The 20722-nt window shown below is 43.0% G+C and overlaps 1 protein-coding gene across 17 annotated transcripts in view; it reads left to right on the top strand.

Moving 5' to 3' along the window:
- NEDD4L (NEDD4 like E3 ubiquitin protein ligase) overlaps nucleotides 1–20722 on the top strand; it is a 444386-nt gene that overhangs the window by 217555 nt on the left and 206109 nt on the right. For 7 of the 17 annotated variants that reach the window (XR_012727517.1, XM_075327978.1, XM_075327985.1 and 4 more), the window contains exon 1: nucleotides 13597–14879. Coding sequence is in view for 15 of the 17 variants with exons in the window: in XM_075327978.1 (XP_075184093.1) it covers nucleotides 13725–14879 (1155 nt within the window). In the remaining 2 variants the exon portion in view is untranslated. Of the gene's footprint in view, nucleotides 1–726; nucleotides 781–13596; nucleotides 14880–20722 lie in introns of those variants that run through there. The other 10 variants (XM_075328051.1, XM_075328060.1, XM_075328091.1 and 7 more) reach the window with 3 other exon arrangements.

Raw genomic sequence — 20722 nt, 5'->3', positions numbered from 1 at the left:
CTTTTCCAAACTTTGTAACTTTACCATCTTTGGCAAACTCAATGCTGCTACATTATATAAACCGAACCCTTTTGGCAAACTGAGCCCCGCTCTGGAGATTAATAAGGTACACTGATGTAGCAGAGCTAATTTCATCATCAAAAAAGCAAATATCCTGCAGCAAAATTTCCGTCAAATGACAAACACATACGCTTGAGAAGTGTTTGACAACGTTTCATACGTAGGGTGAGAAAAGATAAGAGAGCTGAATGTCATTTTAGTGTGTCCTCTGTATTATGTATTTGCAAGTTTTTAATTACACAGTGCTTCTTAAAGGGATCCGTCACTTGCTTTAAATGGGCTTTTTATTTACCTGGTGTGAATGCCGCTGTTCTCCTGAATCCGGCGCTGTTTTTCTTTTGTTCCTGCGCCTCTCTGTTCCTGAGATATGGCTTCCTTTTCCTTGTTGTCCAACTAGGCGTGGTCTTCAAGGTAACGCCCACAGAGCTGAAGACCACACCCACTTGGTGAAATAGTCGAGATTTATTCACAGACAAGAAAGGGCCATATCTCGGGAACGGAGAGTCGCAGAAGCAAAAGAAAAATGACGCCGGATTCAGGAGAACAGCGGCATTTACACCAAATTTTAAAAATACATATTTATTGCAAGTGACCAATCTTAACTCTAACATTTATGTAAATTACTTCCTTGTTAGTGCCTGACATTTATTTTAATTTTCTTCTTAGGTCCATCCAACCAATCACAGGCTGCTGTTTGAAGTATTTGATGAGAATCGATTGGTGAGTCCTGTGACGTTAGCTCCTTGCTATTCTGCTCTATATCCTGAAGTGTTAAACATGGTTCATAGGACAGAGTTAATATCGTGGTGATTGAGCGGTTGTGCCTGATCTGTTCACTTGTATGTATATGGGCTGTGAGTGTATTAAAGGGGGGTGGTTCAGCACCTAAAATGTATTTTCTTATCTATCCTTACACCCTTCACCGCTTTTTATAGTTAGTTTTCTTATACAATTCCCACACATTTTTTCCCTATCTAGCTAATCCTCAAGTAATTTTTTTATTGGACTGCAGTCACTACACAAAGCATCTACCACCTCTCCTGGAAGAGGACTTCACCACAGGGTGGCGCTGCAATTACTTTCATTATCACCCTCTGAAGACGTCCTGGATTATGGACGCTGTGGGAGAGGTGAGTGCAGCGCCAGCCCTCTGCTCTGTCTGCCATCGCCCTTCTATGAAAGAAGTCACCAGGGAGTGGAGATAGTAGTAAGTGACACCGAAACCTCCCCACGGCTTCTAGCACGGCCCTCTTAAAAATCATGATCCAGGGTTGGCGCTGATGTCACTTACTACTATTTCCAATGACCGTTAGAAGCTACAGCAGCAGATAAGTGAGAAGAAGCAAGCCAGCTCTGCACTTGCATCTCTCCCAACATCCATCACCCAGAACGTCTTCAGAGGGGGAAGTGATGCCAGAAATAATAAGTAACTGCATCGCTTCCCCTGGGTGACATCCTATTCCAGGAGGATTGATGGGCATTGCGGAGAGTGAGTGCAGCCCCAGCTTCCTGTAATGTCACATTTGAGACTCCTCCCAAGCAAACCTTCGTAGGAAATGAAGTAGAAAAAAAAAATATTTAGAGATCAGCAAGATTGGAAGAAAGATGGGGTAACGTATAATAATTCAAATTACAAAAGTAATAATTGATATTCAGAAAATACATTTTAGATGCCAGACTATTTCTTTAAGAAAAACTCATTCGGTCTGTTAACTTACAAGTGAAGCTTTGCAATTGGAATGATCCATGTAACTGTTGAAGGCGCAGTACATTAAAGGGCTATTCTCATCTTAGACAATTATGGCATATCGTACATGGAGGTCCCACCTCTGAACCATTCATACATTCAGAATGGGGGTCTCCCACTTTATAATGCAGCCGTTGTGAATGGAGAGGTGGCAAGCCCACTCCTCTTCCCCAGGAGAGCAGCCATTCTTCGTTTCCTGTGAATATGGCATAAATGTTTAAGATGTGACCATTTCTTGATTTTGCATTAGGCTACAAGTTATATTTCTAAGGCTACTTTCACACACCAGTTTTTTTTAATCAGGCACAATCCGGGGAAAAAAACAGATCCGGCGCCAAATCCGTTTTATCCCCATTGTTCTGTATTAGCGCCGGTTTGTGCCTGATGGCCTTGCGTTGCATACGGCTTCTGCCGGATCAGTCCTAATTGGCTAATGCGGCGGCCGGATGGAACGTCTCTTGTCTCTGACAAAAAACCGCATCGCGATGGATGCAGCGCGATACGGCGTGATTGACAATGGAAGACTATGGACTCCGGATCCGACGTAATGCGTCAAAAAACGGATGCGGACGATGGATCCGTTTTTGTAAACTGAGCATGCTCCAATTTATTGACCAAAAAACGTCCGAAACAGATGCAAAAACAGATGTGCCGGATCCGTTTTTTGACGGATCAGGTATACCGGATCCATCAAATTAAAAGGATCAGGCGCATCAGTTTTTGCATATTCTGCGCCGGATCCGTTGCATCAGGCACATGCCAAAAAACTGATGTGTGAAAGTAGCCTTAGTAACTACTACTGGGCTGAATGTGGGCCCTATAAATGATTTTTCTGGGTAGGAAGTTCCAACCTTTTGCCATTTTGTCTGGTAGTGCTGTGATTTCTCGCTGTGATAGAGAGAGAGGCAGCTGCTTTATTCTGTGTTTGGACGCGGAGCTGTTCACCGGATTCTCTATATTGTGGATTTCATGGCTGACCACATGTCTCTTCTGGATATGTAACTGTTCAGATTTGGACAATTGTCTTAAATTATTGCCAATCTATTAATTTTGGGTCTGGAGCCTTTTTAAAGGTATCATCAAAATCTACATATGGCGTGTGTTTTCTTTAGCGCAGGACTTGAGGAGGAGAGGCATGACTTCTAGTCTTAGTGTTGTATACATTTTTGTGCCACGCTCCTCCCCTCAAGCCTTGCACGTGGCATGTCATCGTGTCAGTTTTGCCCGAGGTGTTCTTTTTGATTATCTCTAAATGTTGTGCTCTGTAGCAATCACTTTTCTTTGCCAATTATTTTTTTTTTTATTCTCATTGGCGCTTTTTTTTTCTGGCCACTCTCACCTTTTTAGCTGATCACTTTTTTTTCCCATGGTGAACAGTTTGGGGGATTTTGTTGCATATGCCTCTATTTTATCACCTTATTTGCCTCTTGCTCTTTTTTTTTTTTTTTTTTGGCTTCATCATATTTTTAAATGGTGTTTTTTTGTCTGATCACTTTTACACAGGTAATCAGTTATAGAAATCTATTGCTTGTACCACAATTTTATCCCTTCCAATTTGTGGCCTTTTTGGTTCTTTTGTGCCTCGTGAGCGGCTTGTTTTTTGTTCTTCACTTATTTATTGCATTTTTCCCAATTTTATTCCTTCCAATTTTTAGTCCATTTTGGCTCTATTGAGCCTGGTGTGTGGCTTGTTATTGTTGATCGCTTGTTTTGTTGATCGCTTGTGCCACAATTTATGCCTTCCAAATTGTGGCCCATTTTTGTTTGGCTCTTGTGTGTCTTGTTTTTGTTGATCACTTATTTATTGCATGTATCTCAATTCTATGCCTTCCAATTTTTGGCCCTTTTTTCTCATTTTAACTCGTGTGGGGTTTTTTTTTTATTTGTTTTTTTGTTGACCACTTATTTATTCCATGTATCTCAATTTTCTGTTTTCTAATTTTTGGTCTTTTTGGATTATTTTGGCCTGGTCTGTGCCTTGTTTTTGTTGATCGATTTATTTAGTGCATGTTTTTCAATTTTATACTTTCCAAATTTTGGCCCATTTTTCTCTTTTGGACCTGGTATATGGCTTGTGTTTGTTGATCACTTATTTATGGCATATATCTCAATTTCATGCCTTCCAATTTTTGGCCCATTTTTCATGTTTGGCCCTGGTGGGGCTTGTTTTGTTGATTACTTATTTATTGCATACATCTCAAATTTATGCCTTCCAATTTTTGACCCCGTTTTGTTCTTTTGGGCCTGGTGTGTGGCTGCTTTTCGTTGATCACTTATTTATTGCATGTTTCTCAGTTTTATATCTTCCTATTTTTGGCCCATTTTACTCGTTTGGCACTAGTACATGGCTTGATTTTGTTGATCCCTTATTTATTACATATATCTCAAATTCTTGCCTTCTAATTTTTGGCCCATTTTTCTCTTTTGGCCTAGTGTGTTTTGTTTTTGTTGATCACTTATTTATTGCATGTATTTCCATTTCATACCTTCCATCTTTTGGCTCTGGTGTGGCTCTTTTTTTGTTGATCACTTTTTCCACCTGATAATCAGTTTTAGGAATTCTTTCCACAATTTTATGTCTTCCAATTTTTGGCCCATTTTTCTCTTTTGGGCCTGGTATATGGCTTGTTTTTGTTGACTACTTTTGCATGTGTAGCACCCCTGTGGTACCAAGTGCCACAAATGTAACCAGCGGAAGCCCAAACCCGAGAATATCCGTCCCGGCCAGTCCACCAGCACCCTCAGGCCTCAATACACAACCCCAACACCAGACTAGGGGACTGCTTAGCATCAGGTAAAAAGGAAGGGCACTGATTGGAAAGTAACCAACCAATCTTTAGGGAGAGACCCTGTGAGGGGGAGGGGCCAGGAGGAAGTTGGCGGGAGAAAGTAGTCAGTTCCGTTCAGGAGTAGTAGTCAAGGAGTGTGAAGGAAGGAGTAGGAGTTGTGATGAGAAAAGAGCGAAAAGTACAGAAAAGACCTGAAGCAACACCGGAGTGCTGTAAAAGGAGTGAGAGACTGTGGAGTAAGGAACCAGGACTCCAGGAACCGTTGGTTGCCTGTGGAAGTCTGGAATCAAGGCTCACAGGACTCAGCACTAGGGGGGGGTGCAGATCATAGGACAGCGGGACACTTTATGGTCAACTGTTAACTCTGCCGGGCGAGAAGATCTCCAAGGTCAATTGCCAACCCAAAAAAGTCCGAAGCACAAGCAGCGAAGAGTGGATCGGGGCCTGAACCCCTTAAATAGTCCAGGCTGCCTGCATTAGGACCCAGACTGAAGAGAAGGGACTCCCAAGTAGCTCCAGGCCACGGGAGTCCAACCACAACAAGTGTGCACGGAGGACAGCCAACCCAGGTCACAGCTCACACTGAGAACAAGGGGAGCGGGGACACCTGGAACTGGCACCAGCGGGTCCAAGAAGCACAAGTAAAGGCAAGTTGAAACTACTATACTGGTGTGGACTGTTTATCGCCCCCGTGCACTCACACAGACTGTTCCCCATTACAATCCCCATCTTCATTCACTGCTGGGGCCTGTCCCTGCTTGCGAAGGGCTCAAACACCTAAGGGCCGTTTCACACACCCGGCTTTTCGCCGGATTGCTGAATCCAGCGCACTGCAGTACAGTGTGATACAGAACAATGGCAGCGCGACAAGCTCCAGTCACATGCTATCATGTGACCGAAGCATGTGACCCGGAAGTTGCATCGGATCCGGTGAAAAGCCGGATGTGTGAAACAGCCCTAAGCTGCATCAATCCATCAGCCCCAGCAGAACCCTGCAGCGGCGGCCCCAATAACCTTGCCGCACACCTCTAGTGGCGTAGTCTAGAACTATTTTATTTTTATTCCCTTTTATTTTTCACCCTTCTATCGAACCGACCCTCAGGGTCACGGAACCAGGCATCGTCCGCAACCACGACTCCCTCTGAATGTCACACACGCCCGGGACCGATACCCCACAGCCCTGGGGCGTCACACATGCATCTCAATTTCACGTCTTCCAATTTTTGGCCCATTTTACCTTGTTTGGGCTTGGTGTGTGGCTTGTTTTTGTTGATCCCTTTTTTTTATTGCATGCATCTGTTTCATTCCTTCCATGTTTTGGCCCAGTTAGGCTTATTTTTTGTTGATCACTTATTTATTGCTTCATACCCGCCAATTTTTGGCTCATTTTGCCTCATTTCGGCCTAGTGTGTGGCTTGTTTTTGTTGATCACTTATTTATTGCATGTATCTCCATTTCATACCTTCCATATTTTGACCCAGTGTGCCTCATTTTTTGTTGATTTACTTTTTCCACCTGACAATCAGTTTTAGGAATTCATTGCATGCACTTGAGATTTATCTTACAAGTGACCCCTTTTATTATTCTCCCCCACCTCTTATGTTCAGAATTTAGAAGCAACTATCTGAGGAATACTTCCAGGTCAGAGGTTATCTCGCGCAGCTGTCATCTGGTTAGTGCTTTTGGAAGGAGAGATGTGGCGGAGAGGCTCGGAAAGAGATAATCTATATGTAGACGACGGTTTGTCCCCCGTATATGGAAATTCTGAGCAGCGTTGGCCTTGTGAATGGTGCAGGTATTGACTGTGGATAGTTTGGCCTTCAAGATGTCAGATTTGTCCTGTATGACAAAACCCATGGTGGTTGTCTACATGCGAATGCCGTGATGACCATTGGAATTCAGGGCCTTAAGACAGGAGTTCCAGGATATAACGTTTGATAACGTTCCGGTCCGATTGCTGCCCCATTCTCAATCTATGGTGGTCACAGCAGTCGGACCGGTTCTATGGTCAGTAGAAGACCTCAAACGTTGGGAATAAAACTTCTTCGGAATGTTCAGAAATTGTCCAACTTTTCCTTCTATGATGACAGCGTCTTTAACGATTCTGCTCACGGGGGGGGGGGTGGATTAGCCCCTAGGAAGGTTTTAGGTTTGTGTAAGTCAATATTTGGAAACCTTTTTCCTAATATATCAGTGCCGCCTTTCTCTTCGCATTTTCTAGGAATTGGCCGCCTTCTAATTAAGTCGGGTTTCCAGTGAACATAAGGGCAAATATCAAACGCCGTCGCTTGAGAACCAAACTCGCGCGCAACCATTCCCATCTGGCACCTTCACATATTGTATTACAGCTTCACATCTGTATCTGTAGACGGGGGGGGGGGGGGGGGTAGAAGGGTACAGGAAGCAAAAAATAAAGTACAGAATTTTTTTTTTTTTTATTTTGTAATTATGGAATTTTTAAAGTTAGACTTATCAAAAATCCCTTGAATCAACCTGATTTTCTAAGGTAGTCTCTGCAGCACCTGTGATTCTGGCTGCCACTTCGTATGCGCCCGATACCCGGACTGTCTGTGCTGTTGGCTCCGGGTCCAGATAGAACAATGCAGGATTGTACTGAACCTTGGCACTTGTCATGTAAACTAAAACTAGCTAACATTTCTGCCACGACTGTCTGAAACTTGGATCTCAGAAATAAAGGGGCCAGAACCCACTGCAGATGCTCAACGCAGATCTTCAGAAGTGTATATACGAAAAGTCCTACAGCTTTCTAATAGACTTTATGTAACAGTTCTTCACTATTTTCAAGATCTCTGCTTCCTGTCAATGAATGAGAACACTCTTGTGCATGGCTAGCCCTGATACAGTCTCTAAAGCTGGGTAACAACTAATTGACACTTCCACCGAAATTCCCTGACACTGACTTGGGAATTAGGGTTGAATCGCTACCTACATAGACTGATGGATCAGTTAGGCCTTATTCACACATCAAATTTTCTCGTAGGAATGCTATCCGGGTTTTTCACGCAGGGCACTCGTACATATGAAGATCTATTAACGAGTCCATTACCTTGTGCTGACCGGCCTGCATAAAATTGCAGAGACATGTCTGATCTTGATGCAATAGCAATGCTAGTTTATGGGTCCTTGAAAAAATTAGACAGGGCCCTGATGCCATCAATGTGCTATCCATATTTCATGGACTGATTGCTCCATGTTCTGCTTCTATTTTTTTCTATCAGAAAGTGTCTTCTCTCTGTCTTCTCTCTGTCTTCTCTCTGTCTTCTCTCTGTCTTCTCTCTGTCTTCTCTCTGTCTTCTCTCTGTCTTCTCTCTGTCTTCTCTCTGTCTTCTCTCTGTCTTCTCTCTGTCTTCTCTCTGTCTTCTCTCTGTCTTCTCTCTGTCTTCTCTCTGTCTTCTCTCTGTCTTCTCTCTGTCTTCTCTCTGTCTTCTCTCTGTCTTCTCTCTGTCTTCTCTCTGTCTTCTCTCTGTCTTCTCTCTGTCTTCTCTCTGTCTTCTCTCTGTCTTCTCTCTGTCTTCTCTCTGTCTTCTCTCTGTCTTCTCTCTGTCTTCTCTCTGTCTTCTCTCTGTCTTCTCTCTGTCTTCTCTCTGTCTTCTCTCTGTCTTCTCTCTGTCTTCTCTCTGTCTTCTCTCTGTCTTCTCTCTGTCTTCTCTCTGCCCAAAAAACGCTGATGAAACACTAACCAGTTTTCTTGTATTTGAGGGACAGTGCAAAGCTTAGAAGGGAAGGAGCGCCTTATTGGAGCTCAGAATTTGCTGGAATGGTTTATGGGTGCCATGTCACATTGGCAAAAACCCCGAGGAGCCAGAACACCAGAAATTTTCACAAAGGGAATAGATAAAACAAAGGCCCCATAATGTGTTACGCAATTTCTTCTGAAAGTGGCTGTACTGTTTCAGAAGAAAAAGACAGCATCCCGGGTTGTTTTTTTTCCAATTTTTCTTTAATCCAAGTCAGGCAAAATTTCACCCTACAATTGGGCTTTAGCAAGTACCGTATATGATTGATAAAGCCCAATTTTAGGGTGAAGCATTGCCTGACTTAGTGAATTGAAGAAAAATTGAAAAAGAAAAAAAAACAAACCCCGGGATGCTGTCTGCTTTAGCTTCTGTGACATGGTAATCAAGAAGATTCCTTAGATTTGACTTGCAGCCCTTATCCTGGATTTAGGATTTCACCTGAGGTGCTGCAAATTTTTTATTTATGCTCTGTTTGTCTGCACCATAGGGTTCAGGACGGAAGGAGCGCCATTTAAATTTTGGAAGACAGATTTTCCTAGAGTAGTTTTAATACTCCATATACAGAGACCCTAAGTAACAAAACATTAGATACCCCCTCAAGTGACCACATATTGGAAATTACAACCCTCTGGGAATTCATTTATGGGTGTAGTGACCATTTTGTTTCTGGAAAACACTCATGCAGTCAAGTGCAGCAAATGTTGCAGAATTAAAAATTGCAAATAAGCCCCTGTAGTGCCCGTGCATTGTAGTACCTATAAGTTGTGCTCAGCTGGTGCTTCTGGAGACACGTAAATTAGGTAGGCGCTCTTCATGACGACAAGTCAAAACGTGGACATTGCTTGTGGTTTAAGCACATTGTGTTGCCCAGAATGGAGGGGTGCTTTTGGATTTAGGAGCGCAGATTTTGCTGGATCTCTTTTTGGGGGGAGGGGGGAGCTATAGCACTTCTACAGGGCCTTTCTATTACCAGTAATTTTGGAAACCCCATATATTTCCAATAGTAGATGACTGTCCTGAGTAGGGACTTGTGTTTTGTGGGTTGAGTTGAAGACTATTGGTGGCAATTTAGGTACTGAACATTTTGGATCAGCTCACATTTTTCCTGTGCTCTTATGCTGAACACTTACATCGGGGTTTCCATCTACATCTGTGAAATGCGTGGTTCAGGTGAAAGCACCGAAGGATCCATTCACTATAATGAGGCAGCACAGTTACTCCGGACTCTGTTTGGCCACTGTTCATAGGTGAATAAAACTGTTAAATTCACTTTTGTGCACCCCTAAAAAGACGCGTAAAAAGATATATATATATATATATACATACATACATACATACATACATACATACATACATACATACATACATACATACATACATACATACATACATACATACATACATACATACACACATACACACATACACACATACACACATACACACATACACACATACACACATACACACATACACACATACACACATACACACACACACACACACACACACACCAGATGGGATCTCAGACTGACTTTTTCTGCCTCATTACAGTGAATTATCAGTTGGGGAATTTTGTCTAAATCACGTTTTTGAGAGGTTTACACATCCCTGGTGTAAGTGCTCAGCATAGAGCGCAGGATAAATGTGAGCCACGCCATACTGCGATCTTTGGGAGGCAGAATGAACAAGCCAACAGCAGTTAAATTGTCTTTATTACTATTTTTACGTCGTTCACCGTGCGGTATAAGTGATAGGGCGGCTTTATTTCTCTGGTCAGTACAATTACAGCGATACCAGATTTAATTTTTTTAGGCTAGGCTACTGTCACACGAAAAACTTATTCATTTTTAAAAAAAAAAAACATCACTGAATTTTGAGTTTTTTTTTTTATTTTTCTGCGTACAGTGTCGTGAGGGCTTGTATTTTTTGCCGGATAAGTTGGAGTTTTATTGGTACCATTTTGGCCTATATAATAATTTTTGATCGCTTTCTATTCTGCTTTTTGTGAGGCAAAATCAAAAAGAAACATCAATAGAAAAATTGTTTTGTTTTGTTCTTTTTTTTTACGCAGTTTACGGTGTCGGAAACAAAGTTGTTTGTTTTTGGTTTTTTTTTTTTTGTTTTTCCTTCAGGTCAGTACGATTTAAAATGATGGCACATTTATATTGTGTATTTTTTGTTTTTAATATTTTGCCGCTTTACACCATAAAAACAATTTTGCTGGGAAAAAAAAACTATTTTTGCTTTAGTGTATTCTGAGACCTTTTCACCTTTTTATACTTTTTTTTTTATTTTTTCGCTGACCGCTTTGAGGACTTACTACTTGTGAGACAAGATGTTTTCAGCGATGCCATATTTATTTACATGACTTTTTGATCGTGTTTTATTCCAATTTTTTGTCACCCGTGTGATGGACTTTTTTTGCCACTTTTTCTTTCATTTTTTCTTAGCTGTTCACTGAAGGGGTTAACTAGTGTGATATATATATGTGTATATATATATATGTGTATATATGTATGTGTATATATATATATGTCTGTGTATGTATGTATGTATGTATGTATGTATATATGTATGCATGTATATATGTATATATGTATGTATATATGTATGTATGTATATATGTATATATGTATGTATGTATATATGTATGTATGTGTGTGTATATATATATATATATATATATATATATATATATATATATATATATATATATATATATATATATATATATATATATATATATATATAATTTAAAAGAAATTATTCCAATTTGTTACCACCATGTCCAGAACAACCCGATCTATAAAACTAATATATATTTTTTTTTTTACGATTTTTAAACTTGTTTCCTTTTATTTTTTTACTTCGTGCCTATATGAGACAGTAACTTAGTCTTATCGCTATTATAATATATTGCAATACATTATACCTATCTGTGCTGCAGTGACTCTTAGACCTTTTTCCTGGCATGGTCTAACAGGCTTGCTGTAGATGGCTGACCCGAAGGTCATCGTAATGTCCTCTGCTTGCTATGACAATGATCAGTCTCCCCTGATAGTTGCTATGGCAATGATCAGGTCCACCCTAATCACGTTACGGGGGTCCCGATCGGGTGGGAGCGGGAGCACCATCCCTCTCTCAGCTTCCTAAATGCTGTGATTGCTAATGATCACAGCATTTAGGGTGTTAAACAGCTAGTGACGGCGAAGGGACCATCCAAGGCAGTGACAGCCGGAGCTTGGCTATAACTTACACCAAGCTCCCTGCGGCAATCATGCGCACACAGCCCCATGTGCCCCACGCAATCGCCATGCTGTGTCCATCGGTGGTTGGGTCTCCCTATCCGACCGTAACGTATAGCTACGTCAAATGTTAAGAAGGGGTTAAAGTGGCATTGCAGGGAGATGCAGTTCTATACCCTCACAATACCTGTAATTCAGTGTGAACTGCTCCTTGGTGCTCCCCCTTGCCTCTGGGAGGTTACATTACACATGAGGGGGCCTGCTCCATGTTGTTGGTAATAACCAGCCCCCTGATAATCTGCTCCCCTGCAGTCTGAGAACAGGGGCTAGTCCTAACATTATGGAGCAGGCCCCCTGATGTGTGATGTAACATCCCAGAGATGAGGGGGAGCAGCTCCAGCGTCATACTGAATTACAGGTATTGTGAGGATATAGAACAGCACGATGGATCTTATCTTTATAGGTAGAGTTCACGGCCAGTGGAAGAATTTTATAACTCCCCCGAGTACCTATTAATTAAACCTGCCCGTTGGCATACTGTGTGTACAATGTGTCAGATAACTGTTAGTTGTCTTGATGATGAAACAAAATTTTCATAGTTGGGGATAAAAAGTTTTTTTTATTTTTTTTTTTTTATTTGTATTTTTTATTTTTTTCAGCTCCCAAAGAAATACAAAACTTGTTGGGGAGGAACACCTATACATAGTTAAATTTTTTTTCTTCAAGGGGATAGCCCTAAATTTTAGACAACCCCTTGAAAAACAAGCAAAATAAGTTTTTCCGAACCCCCCCCCCCACCCCCCCCCCCCAATGTGCCACAGCTTTATTACAGGTGGAGATTGAACATGGACATATCAGAAGATAAGGACAACATCTGCAAGGAGTTTGTATGTTCTCCCTGTGTTTGCGTGGGTTTCCTCCCACACTCCAAAAACATATTGATAGGGAATTTAGACTGTGAGCCCCAATGGGGACAGTGTTGCCAATGTATGTAAAGCGCTATGGAATTAATAGCGCTATATAAATGAATAAATACATACATATTGTTTAGCCCGAGGAGGGGAAGGACTCCCACGGAGGAGTGAATTTGTATGGTCGTCTCATAGCACATACCTGATGTTTTCCAAGAAAAGAAAAAAAGAAAAAATACAGCAGTTGAAGGGAAAAAAAAACAGCGCCACCTCTGGCCTTGAGTCACGTCCAGTATTGCAGCCCAACTTTGAACAAATAAATGTCGCTGAGCTGCAGTTCCACACACAACCTGAAGACAGGTGTGGCGCTGTTTACAGAATCCAACATTTCCTTTAAGAATGTGGCGTGACTTTTTTTTTTAAATTTAAATTTCAAAACTATTTGAAGTAAACAATAATGTAAATTAAAAAAGTTAGTACTATATCCTATTGTCTTCTCACTGGAAGAAACCCGGACACCCCCTGTCGCTCCACCCCCCCCCTCTTTTTGGCTATTTGTCACTTCCAGTCGCTCCACGTAGCAGCCCGTCTCTTGATCATATAGGGAATAGCTGCAGAAGGTAATTCACAAAGTTTACTGTAGCTGTGAAACGCGCCTGGAGTTTCTCTCCCCTCCTTTTTTTTTTTTTTTTTCCTCCTCTAAACTTTCCATTTTTTTTTTTTTTTTTGTTGCAAAGTAAAGCGGTGCCCAGTGAATACGATGCGGTTTGGATTTACATCAGCCACAAATGTGAACGTTCTCCCAGCGCCGCTTGGTTTCTGATGGAAAAGTAGCAGCTGGGAAGATGCCGTTTCAGGCTCTCGCTGTTGGACACACAAGAGGAAAAAAAAATACCTAAATGAAAAAAAAAATATCTTTGCTTCCACTGGCGAGAGGGGGGGGACGACGGTCACATGACTCCCGTCACCCTACCCTATGTGACAGTATGTAGAAGCCCTGATTCCTCTTATCCAATCATGCCTGGAATGCTGCTTGTCACTTAGGCTATTTCTGCTATCTGTCGCTATCAGTACTGCAGTGCTAACAGTTTGGCAGATGGGACACTTTTACTTGGAGTTTACGTTTTTGGGTTTTCGCTGCTGGCAGAGGAGCCTGCAACGTCGTCGTGGTTTTTGTTTTTTTTTTACTTTTTCCTGCCAGTCATTAAACCATGGCCCACCGGCTACGGTTTCATTTCGGCTCAGGCAGAAGCAACACAGCTCCGGAGTCAGACATCCTAGACCAGGAGAAAGAAGAAGACTTTTTCATGGCATTCCATACCCTGCCGAGGAGGAACGGGACCCACGTCTTCACCAGACACTACGAAGATAGGGATTTCCAAGAAGAAGGGGCTCTGAAAAGAAGCACGTCTATGTTTATTCCACAGCTGCTGCAGAACATTGATGTGCGCCCAACGAGAAGTTCTTCTGTGCAGATCTCTCTCCAGAGGAAAGGGCAAAACGACGAGTGCGAGACTACAGAGTTCTCCGAAGAAGCTGTTTCTTGCGGATTCGAGGACTTCAATGAGCATTACATATCAGCCGTAAGAAAAAATTCCTCTACCATAAGTACCCCGCAGGATACTCCTAGTAATTCTCCTCCGCATGTGTACGAGTCTGGGAGGCTACAAGTCAACGGGGCAATCTCCTTCCCATCAAGATTTTCCGGTCATGGGTTTGTGGAGCAAAATGGACATATTGGCTACGGTAACGATGGAGAAGAGGAGGTCAACAACGTACCTACATGGAGCAAAAACATTGGTGGGGTTAGAGTCAACAGTCAGACACGCAGCCCCGACATTCGTCAAGTGAGGCTAGTGTCGCCGAACCATGATGCCCAAAATGGGTCAAGCAGCGAACCAAGACGTTGGTCACTACAGCATCTTCCGGACACTTCGGGGAGCCCTGGAAAGAGATGTTTTGTGTTCCAACTTCAGCAATCTCAGACTGCCAACTGTAGCCCGGGGGGAGAATATAATTTTGGGTTCACCGGTACAAAAGGAGACCGACTGGTTCGATATCCTCGTATCCGACTTGAACGGAGTACCTCCTACCCGCTGCAACCACGTCCGGAGACCATCAGCCCCGTGGAGATCGGGGTGAACACCGAAGACAGGTCTTGTAGTCAGGACTTTACTGACAATTGTCAGAATGATTCCAGAGAAAGACCCTTGCTGGGACAAGGGTGCTCCTTTAAAATTAGACAAGAGCAGAATGTTAGGCAGCCACATTTTAGGATACTGGTTACTCGTGGGAGTGAAGAGCAAAATAGCGACCAAGGGCAAAATATTGCTGGGAATTATGGATCAGCGTCCGGAAATGACACGGTAAGTAACAGGTGTCCTGTATGGGGGCGGTATATCACAATTAGTCCTTGTAGGTATTCTTCACTGGGGGGGGGGTTATTTCTCAGGGGGTTGAACTAGATGACCCAGGAGGTCCTTTCCAACTCTAATATTCTATGATTCTATGATTCATTTCAATAGTTAAATTTTTTAATTTTTCTAAAATTTTTTTATTTTAATCTAAATTTTTAAATTTGTGGCTGACGCTAAAAAACTACGATCCTGCCCTAGTACCGTATTTATGGTCTAGCCTATACTGTATAGGACTTTTTAGGACTTGCCAGTCCCTGAAACGTTGTCTTCTCCTATTCCTTTCAAAAAAAAATTTGATTCAAAAATGTACAGAATTTTCTGAAGACGCTCTGCATCTATTCAGCTATATACTTTGTATATATACCATCACGTTTGGTAAATTCTACCATTTTTTGCATTCTCAATAAATTAAAAAAGATTATAAATACTATATAGTATTTTCTCGGGAAAAATGTGGATTGGATATTTCACATTTTTCAAAAATAGATTTCTTGTCTCTTTTAAATTTGTTTAAGTTCATTATTATAGGAATTAATAATATCTGTTTCTGGGTAATAATCAGTATGGCTGTCAATAACTCCTTGACTGGGTGGACACCAAGTTTTCTGCCGGGGGTTGGGCCGCCCAGTTTTCTGCCGGGGGTTGGGCCGCCCAGTTTTCTGCCGGGGGTTGGGCCGCCCAGTTTTCTGCCGGGGGTTGGGCCGCCCAGTTTTCTGCCGGGGTTGGGCCGCCCAGTTTTCTGCCGGGGGTTGGGCCGCCCAGTTTTCTGCCGGGGGTTGGGCCGCCCAGTTTTCTGCCGGGGGTTGGGCCGCCCAGTTTTCTGCCGGGGGTTGGGCCGCCCAGTTTTCGCCGCCCGGGGGTTGGGCCTCCCAGTTTTCGCCGCCCGGGGGTTGGGCCTCCCAGTTTTCGCCGCCCGGGGGTTGGGCCGCCCAGTTTTCGCCGCCCGGGGGTTGGGCCGCCCAGTTTTCGCCGCCCGGGGGTTGGGCCGCCCAGTTTTCGCCGCCCGGGGGTTGGGCCGCCCAGTTTTCGCCGCCCGGGGGTTGGGCCGCCCAGTTTTCGCCGCCCGGGGGTTGGGCCGCCCAGTTTTCGCCGCCCGGGGGTTGGGCCGCCCAGTTTTTGCCGCCCGGGGGTTGGGACGCCCAGGTCATTTTTTTCTGAATAGTCTCTCAGATTCACTGTTCTGGATGGTTGACAACGCCTGGAGAAAGAGGGATCAATATTGGCCACCATATTGGTTGTCCGCGAGCTTTTCCAAATGGTCGTGTAAATGGTTAATGTCTCCATTCCTGATATACATGGGAGTTAGAGATTGTAAATTTTCCTTTTTCATAGAGGATGCCTAGGCTTTTTGTTTTTAACCCTCACACCCTTCAGATCCCCCCCCCCCCTTCCTCATTCTCAGTCTCCCTATTTGGGGCTGCATAAAACGAAGAGGAATCTTTCCATGGATCGTGTTTATGCTCCGTGCGTCTGGAAGTCCCAGAAGCTCCTTCAAAGGCCTCTTATATAGGCAGGAGATGGAGGGACGATAAAAAGAACAATGTGTTAATAACTTGGCTTTTCCTTTATAGGTGCGCTGCGACTCTCAGTGAACGGAGCCAACTCTTGCGGAGAGCTCCGCTGTCTGCGCTCCGCGAAATGGATCGCAGATATACGGCTCAGACTCTGATTTATGGTTTTGATTGGAAAGCCGAGGAATAAACATGGGCCCCCAAAGTCATTAATAGAACCTGAAATATACAGTGTGGTTTCTACAATGAGACGACATGAGCCAGTTATATATCCATGGCGTTTATAGAAGTTGTGGACTGGTGACAGTCATGTGGTGTCTGGCCATAGAAGGTCACAGCGTTTATCTGCTCGAAATGCTCCCTGACTTTCTATTGTTCCTGCTGTGTCAGTAGTCATTGCTATAGGCTTTCCTGCTGGATTCATCTCTCCCCCTTTGGACCCAGCTGTAGCTAGACTTTCACCCAGCTTCTAATAATCCGCATTCTCTTGATGCTTAAGTCCTCTCTTCTTTCCTACACTGGTGCTGGTGATATTATTCAGTTCATTCTAGCTCTGGTTGCAAGCAGGTGGCTTGCTCTCTCATCTGTAGCGTCGTTGCTGAACTCCTGCCTGAGTCATCTGTGTATAAGTAGTTGCTTTTTTCCCCCCTTTGTGTCTCCCTTGTGTCTGCCTTTAGCGTTTAGTGGGGTTGATGAAGAGCTTATCCCACCTGTTCAGTATTTAGGATCCAGCACTATGGATGATACCTAGGGTCATATATCTGGCTCAGCGCATAGGTGCGTAACCTATCTAGGGAGGTGAGGGACCCAAGAGACCAGCAGTAGGGATACGTAGGGTCAGGTATCCGGCTTAGTGCATAGATGCGGAACCTATCTAGGGAGGTGAGGGACCCCAGTGACTAGCAGTAGATTTGGTCAGGGATCAACATCTTCCCCTTCGCTTCCCTTTCGCCATTCGATTAGTACTTCCCCGTACCTAGCATGACAATCGTACAGATACTCTTCTCACCAATCCCACTTCTGTCCCAATGTTCACGGTCTCTACTCCCTGCTCCAGCAGTGACACCCTAAAATAGGGACAAGTGACCGCTGTTGATTGGCTGCAGGGGTCATTGCTGAAGCAAGAAAAAGATATGGTGGGGGATTGGACAGCATCGCAATGTGAACAGTGTGAGATCGGTGAGATTACCATATAGATTTCTTACACCTTTCTAAAAGTTTTCGGTGTCACATTTTTGAAAAGTTCCTTTTAAGTAGAACTTCTATAGCTAAAATATTAGCAAAACTGTGTCTTTGAGATAAAAGCCGAATGTTGACACGTTGCGGAAAATATAGTAATAGAGGGACTAGTTTAACCCATCACGACTTATTTTTTTTTTCCTACGAATATTTTGGACATGGCTCGGTGGAAATCCCAAGTGGCAATGATGAAGTGACTACTAAGCCCCATCCATCAAGGGAAATAATTATATTATAATAAAGCATATCTACATCTCCATGATTAAACATTCAGGTTCTAGTGCTGGATACCTGTGGGGGACATCAGGTTCTAGTGCTGGATACCTGTGGGGGACATCATAGATGTGTGGTTTTTTTTTTTTAACTATTGGAGAAGAATTTCGAGGACTATTACAGGGACGAGCATACACCGTGTGCAGAATTATTAGGCAAGTTGTAGTTTAGAGGATTTTTTTTTTTTTTTTTTTATTATTGATCAACAACTATGTTCTCAATCAACCCAAAAGACTCATAAATATCAAAGCTTAATATTTTTGGCAGTTGGAGTGGTTTTTTTTTTAGATTTGGGTATCTTAGGGGGATATCTGTTTGTGCAGGTAACTATTACTGTGCAGAATTATTAGGCAACTTAATAAAAACCAAATATATTCCCATCTCACTTGTTTATTTTCACCAGGTAAACCAATATAACTGCACAAAACTTAGAAATAAACATTTCTGACATGCAAAAACAAAACCCCAAAAAATTAGTGACCAATATAGCCCCCTTTCTTTATGATGACACTCAGCAGCCGACCATCCATAGATTCTGTCATTGCATGATCTGTTTACGATCAACATTGCGTGCAGCAGCCACCACAGCATCCAGACACTGTTCCGAGAGATGAACTGTTTTCCCTCCCTGTAGATCTCACATTTTATGAGGGACCACAGGTTCTCTATGGGGTTCAGATCAGGTGAACAAAGGGGCCATGTCATTATTTTTTCATCTTTTAGACCTTTACTGGCCAGCCACGCTGTGGAGTAGTTGGATGCATGTGATGGAGCATTGTCCTGCAGGAAAATCATGTTTTTCTTGAACGATACCGACTTCTTCCTGTACCACTGCTTGAAGACGTTGTCTTCCAGAAACTGACAGTAGGTCTGGGAGTTGAGCATCACTCCATCCTCAACCCGAAAAGGTCCCACGAGTTCATCTTGGATGATACCAGCCCATACCAGTGCCCACCTCCACCTTGCTGTCATCTGAGTCGGAGTGGAGCTCTCTGCCCTTTACTGATACAAGACCTCTCACAATTTTGGACTTTTCAGAGCCTGTCAAATCTCTCTTCTGAACCATTTTGCCAAAGGAAAGGAAGTTGCCTAATAATTAAGCACACCTTATATAGGGTGTTGATGACATTACACCGCACCCCTCCTCATTAGAGATGCACATCACCTGATTTACTTAATTGGTAGTTGGCTCTCAGCCTATACAGCTAGGAGTAGGACGACATGTCTAAAAGTATCATAGGATCAAAATACTCATTTGCCTAATAATTCTGCACACTGTTTCCGGCTCTGTGGGGGAGGGGTACAATGCCTATTGGTCCTTGGTGCAACAATGGTAGGAACTGTCCTAGAGGTCCTCATTGTGCCTCCAAATTGGGATGAAACCCGATAGCAGAAGAATACAGTAAACATATCTTTAGGGATAATTCTTAGTAGCAGGATTGGAGGTGATAATGTCTTATATATTAGTTCTTTATTATGCTTTGCTCATATAGTGCCATCATATTCCTCAGCGCTTTATGCGCACTATCATCATTACTGTCCCCATTGGGGCTCTCAAACTAAATTCCCAGTCACTATGTCTTTGGAGTGTGGGAGGAAACCGGAGAACCTGGAGGGGACACACACACACACACACACACACACACACACACACACACACACACACACACACACACACACACACACACACACACACACACACACACACACACACACACACACACACACACCCATAGTTCTATGTGTGTACTGTTGGAACTATTAGGCATTGTATGCTTGTATTTAGTATTTTAATGCGTAGGGATGGGAGGATCCGTGGATGTTCGGGGTCACTGGGTTTGGTCAAACTTAGGTTAAAAGTTCAGTTCAGTATTCCGACTTGACCCGAACTTGGCTCTGGACTCAGATCCCTATGTCAATTGGCACCCAAGCTTTGGTGCTGTAAAATGGTCACTGTAAGAACTGTGGGATGCAAACGTAAGCAAAATAGGGGTTAGAGCAAGGCTACTGCTCTGCACATAAATGTGGAAAGAGATTAAATTTAAAAAACATTGTGGGGTCCCCCCCCCTTTTTTGATAACCAGAGCTCTCAGCTATCTGCTTTTACCTTTTCTTGTTATCAATAATAGAGGGGATCACACGCTATTTTTTTTTTTCTAGAGCTTTATTTATAAATGTAATAGAAAAAAAATTGTCGTGGGGTCCCTCCTACTTTTTGATAAGCAGCCAAGGTAAAGCAGGCAGCTGACGTCCTGGAAAAATCAGTCTTGGAAAGACCATAGTTATTTGGCCCTTCCTAGCCTAAAAATAGCAGAACACAGCCAACCTAGAAGTGTTGCATCCATCAGATGCGCCAATTCTGACTCTTTGCCCAGCTCTTCCAATTGCCCTGGTGCGGTGGCAATCTGGGTAATACTTTTGGGGTTGACACCAGCTGTGATTGACAGTTGGCATCAAGCCCTAGGGGTTAGTAACTGAGAGTGGTCTTATTGACATCCCAATTGCTAACCCGGGAAGTGTTAAGTAAAAATGTTTATTTGAATAAATACTCCCCCAACACTTTCTCGTTCACCAGTTTATTAATTAAAAAAAAAAAATTCAATGTAATCCAATGGTATAATATCACGAAATTCCATGCCTTATGCTGACCGCGAGTGACCTATGGAGTCTCGTTCTGAGAACTATGTGCCATAGGATTTGATGGAAGTTGTGGGACATTACACCATTGAATTGTCACAACTTGAAGAATTTTTTGAGGGAATATGGGGA

Source organism: Anomaloglossus baeobatrachus, chromosome 1 (assembly GCF_048569485.1).
Source record: "Anomaloglossus baeobatrachus isolate aAnoBae1 chromosome 1, aAnoBae1.hap1, whole genome shotgun sequence".
Lineage (NCBI taxonomy): Eukaryota > Metazoa > Chordata > Amphibia > Anura > Aromobatidae > Anomaloglossus > Anomaloglossus baeobatrachus.
The sequence above is the reverse complement of the archived record's forward strand: the minus strand, read 5'-3'. Positions and strand labels throughout refer to the sequence as shown.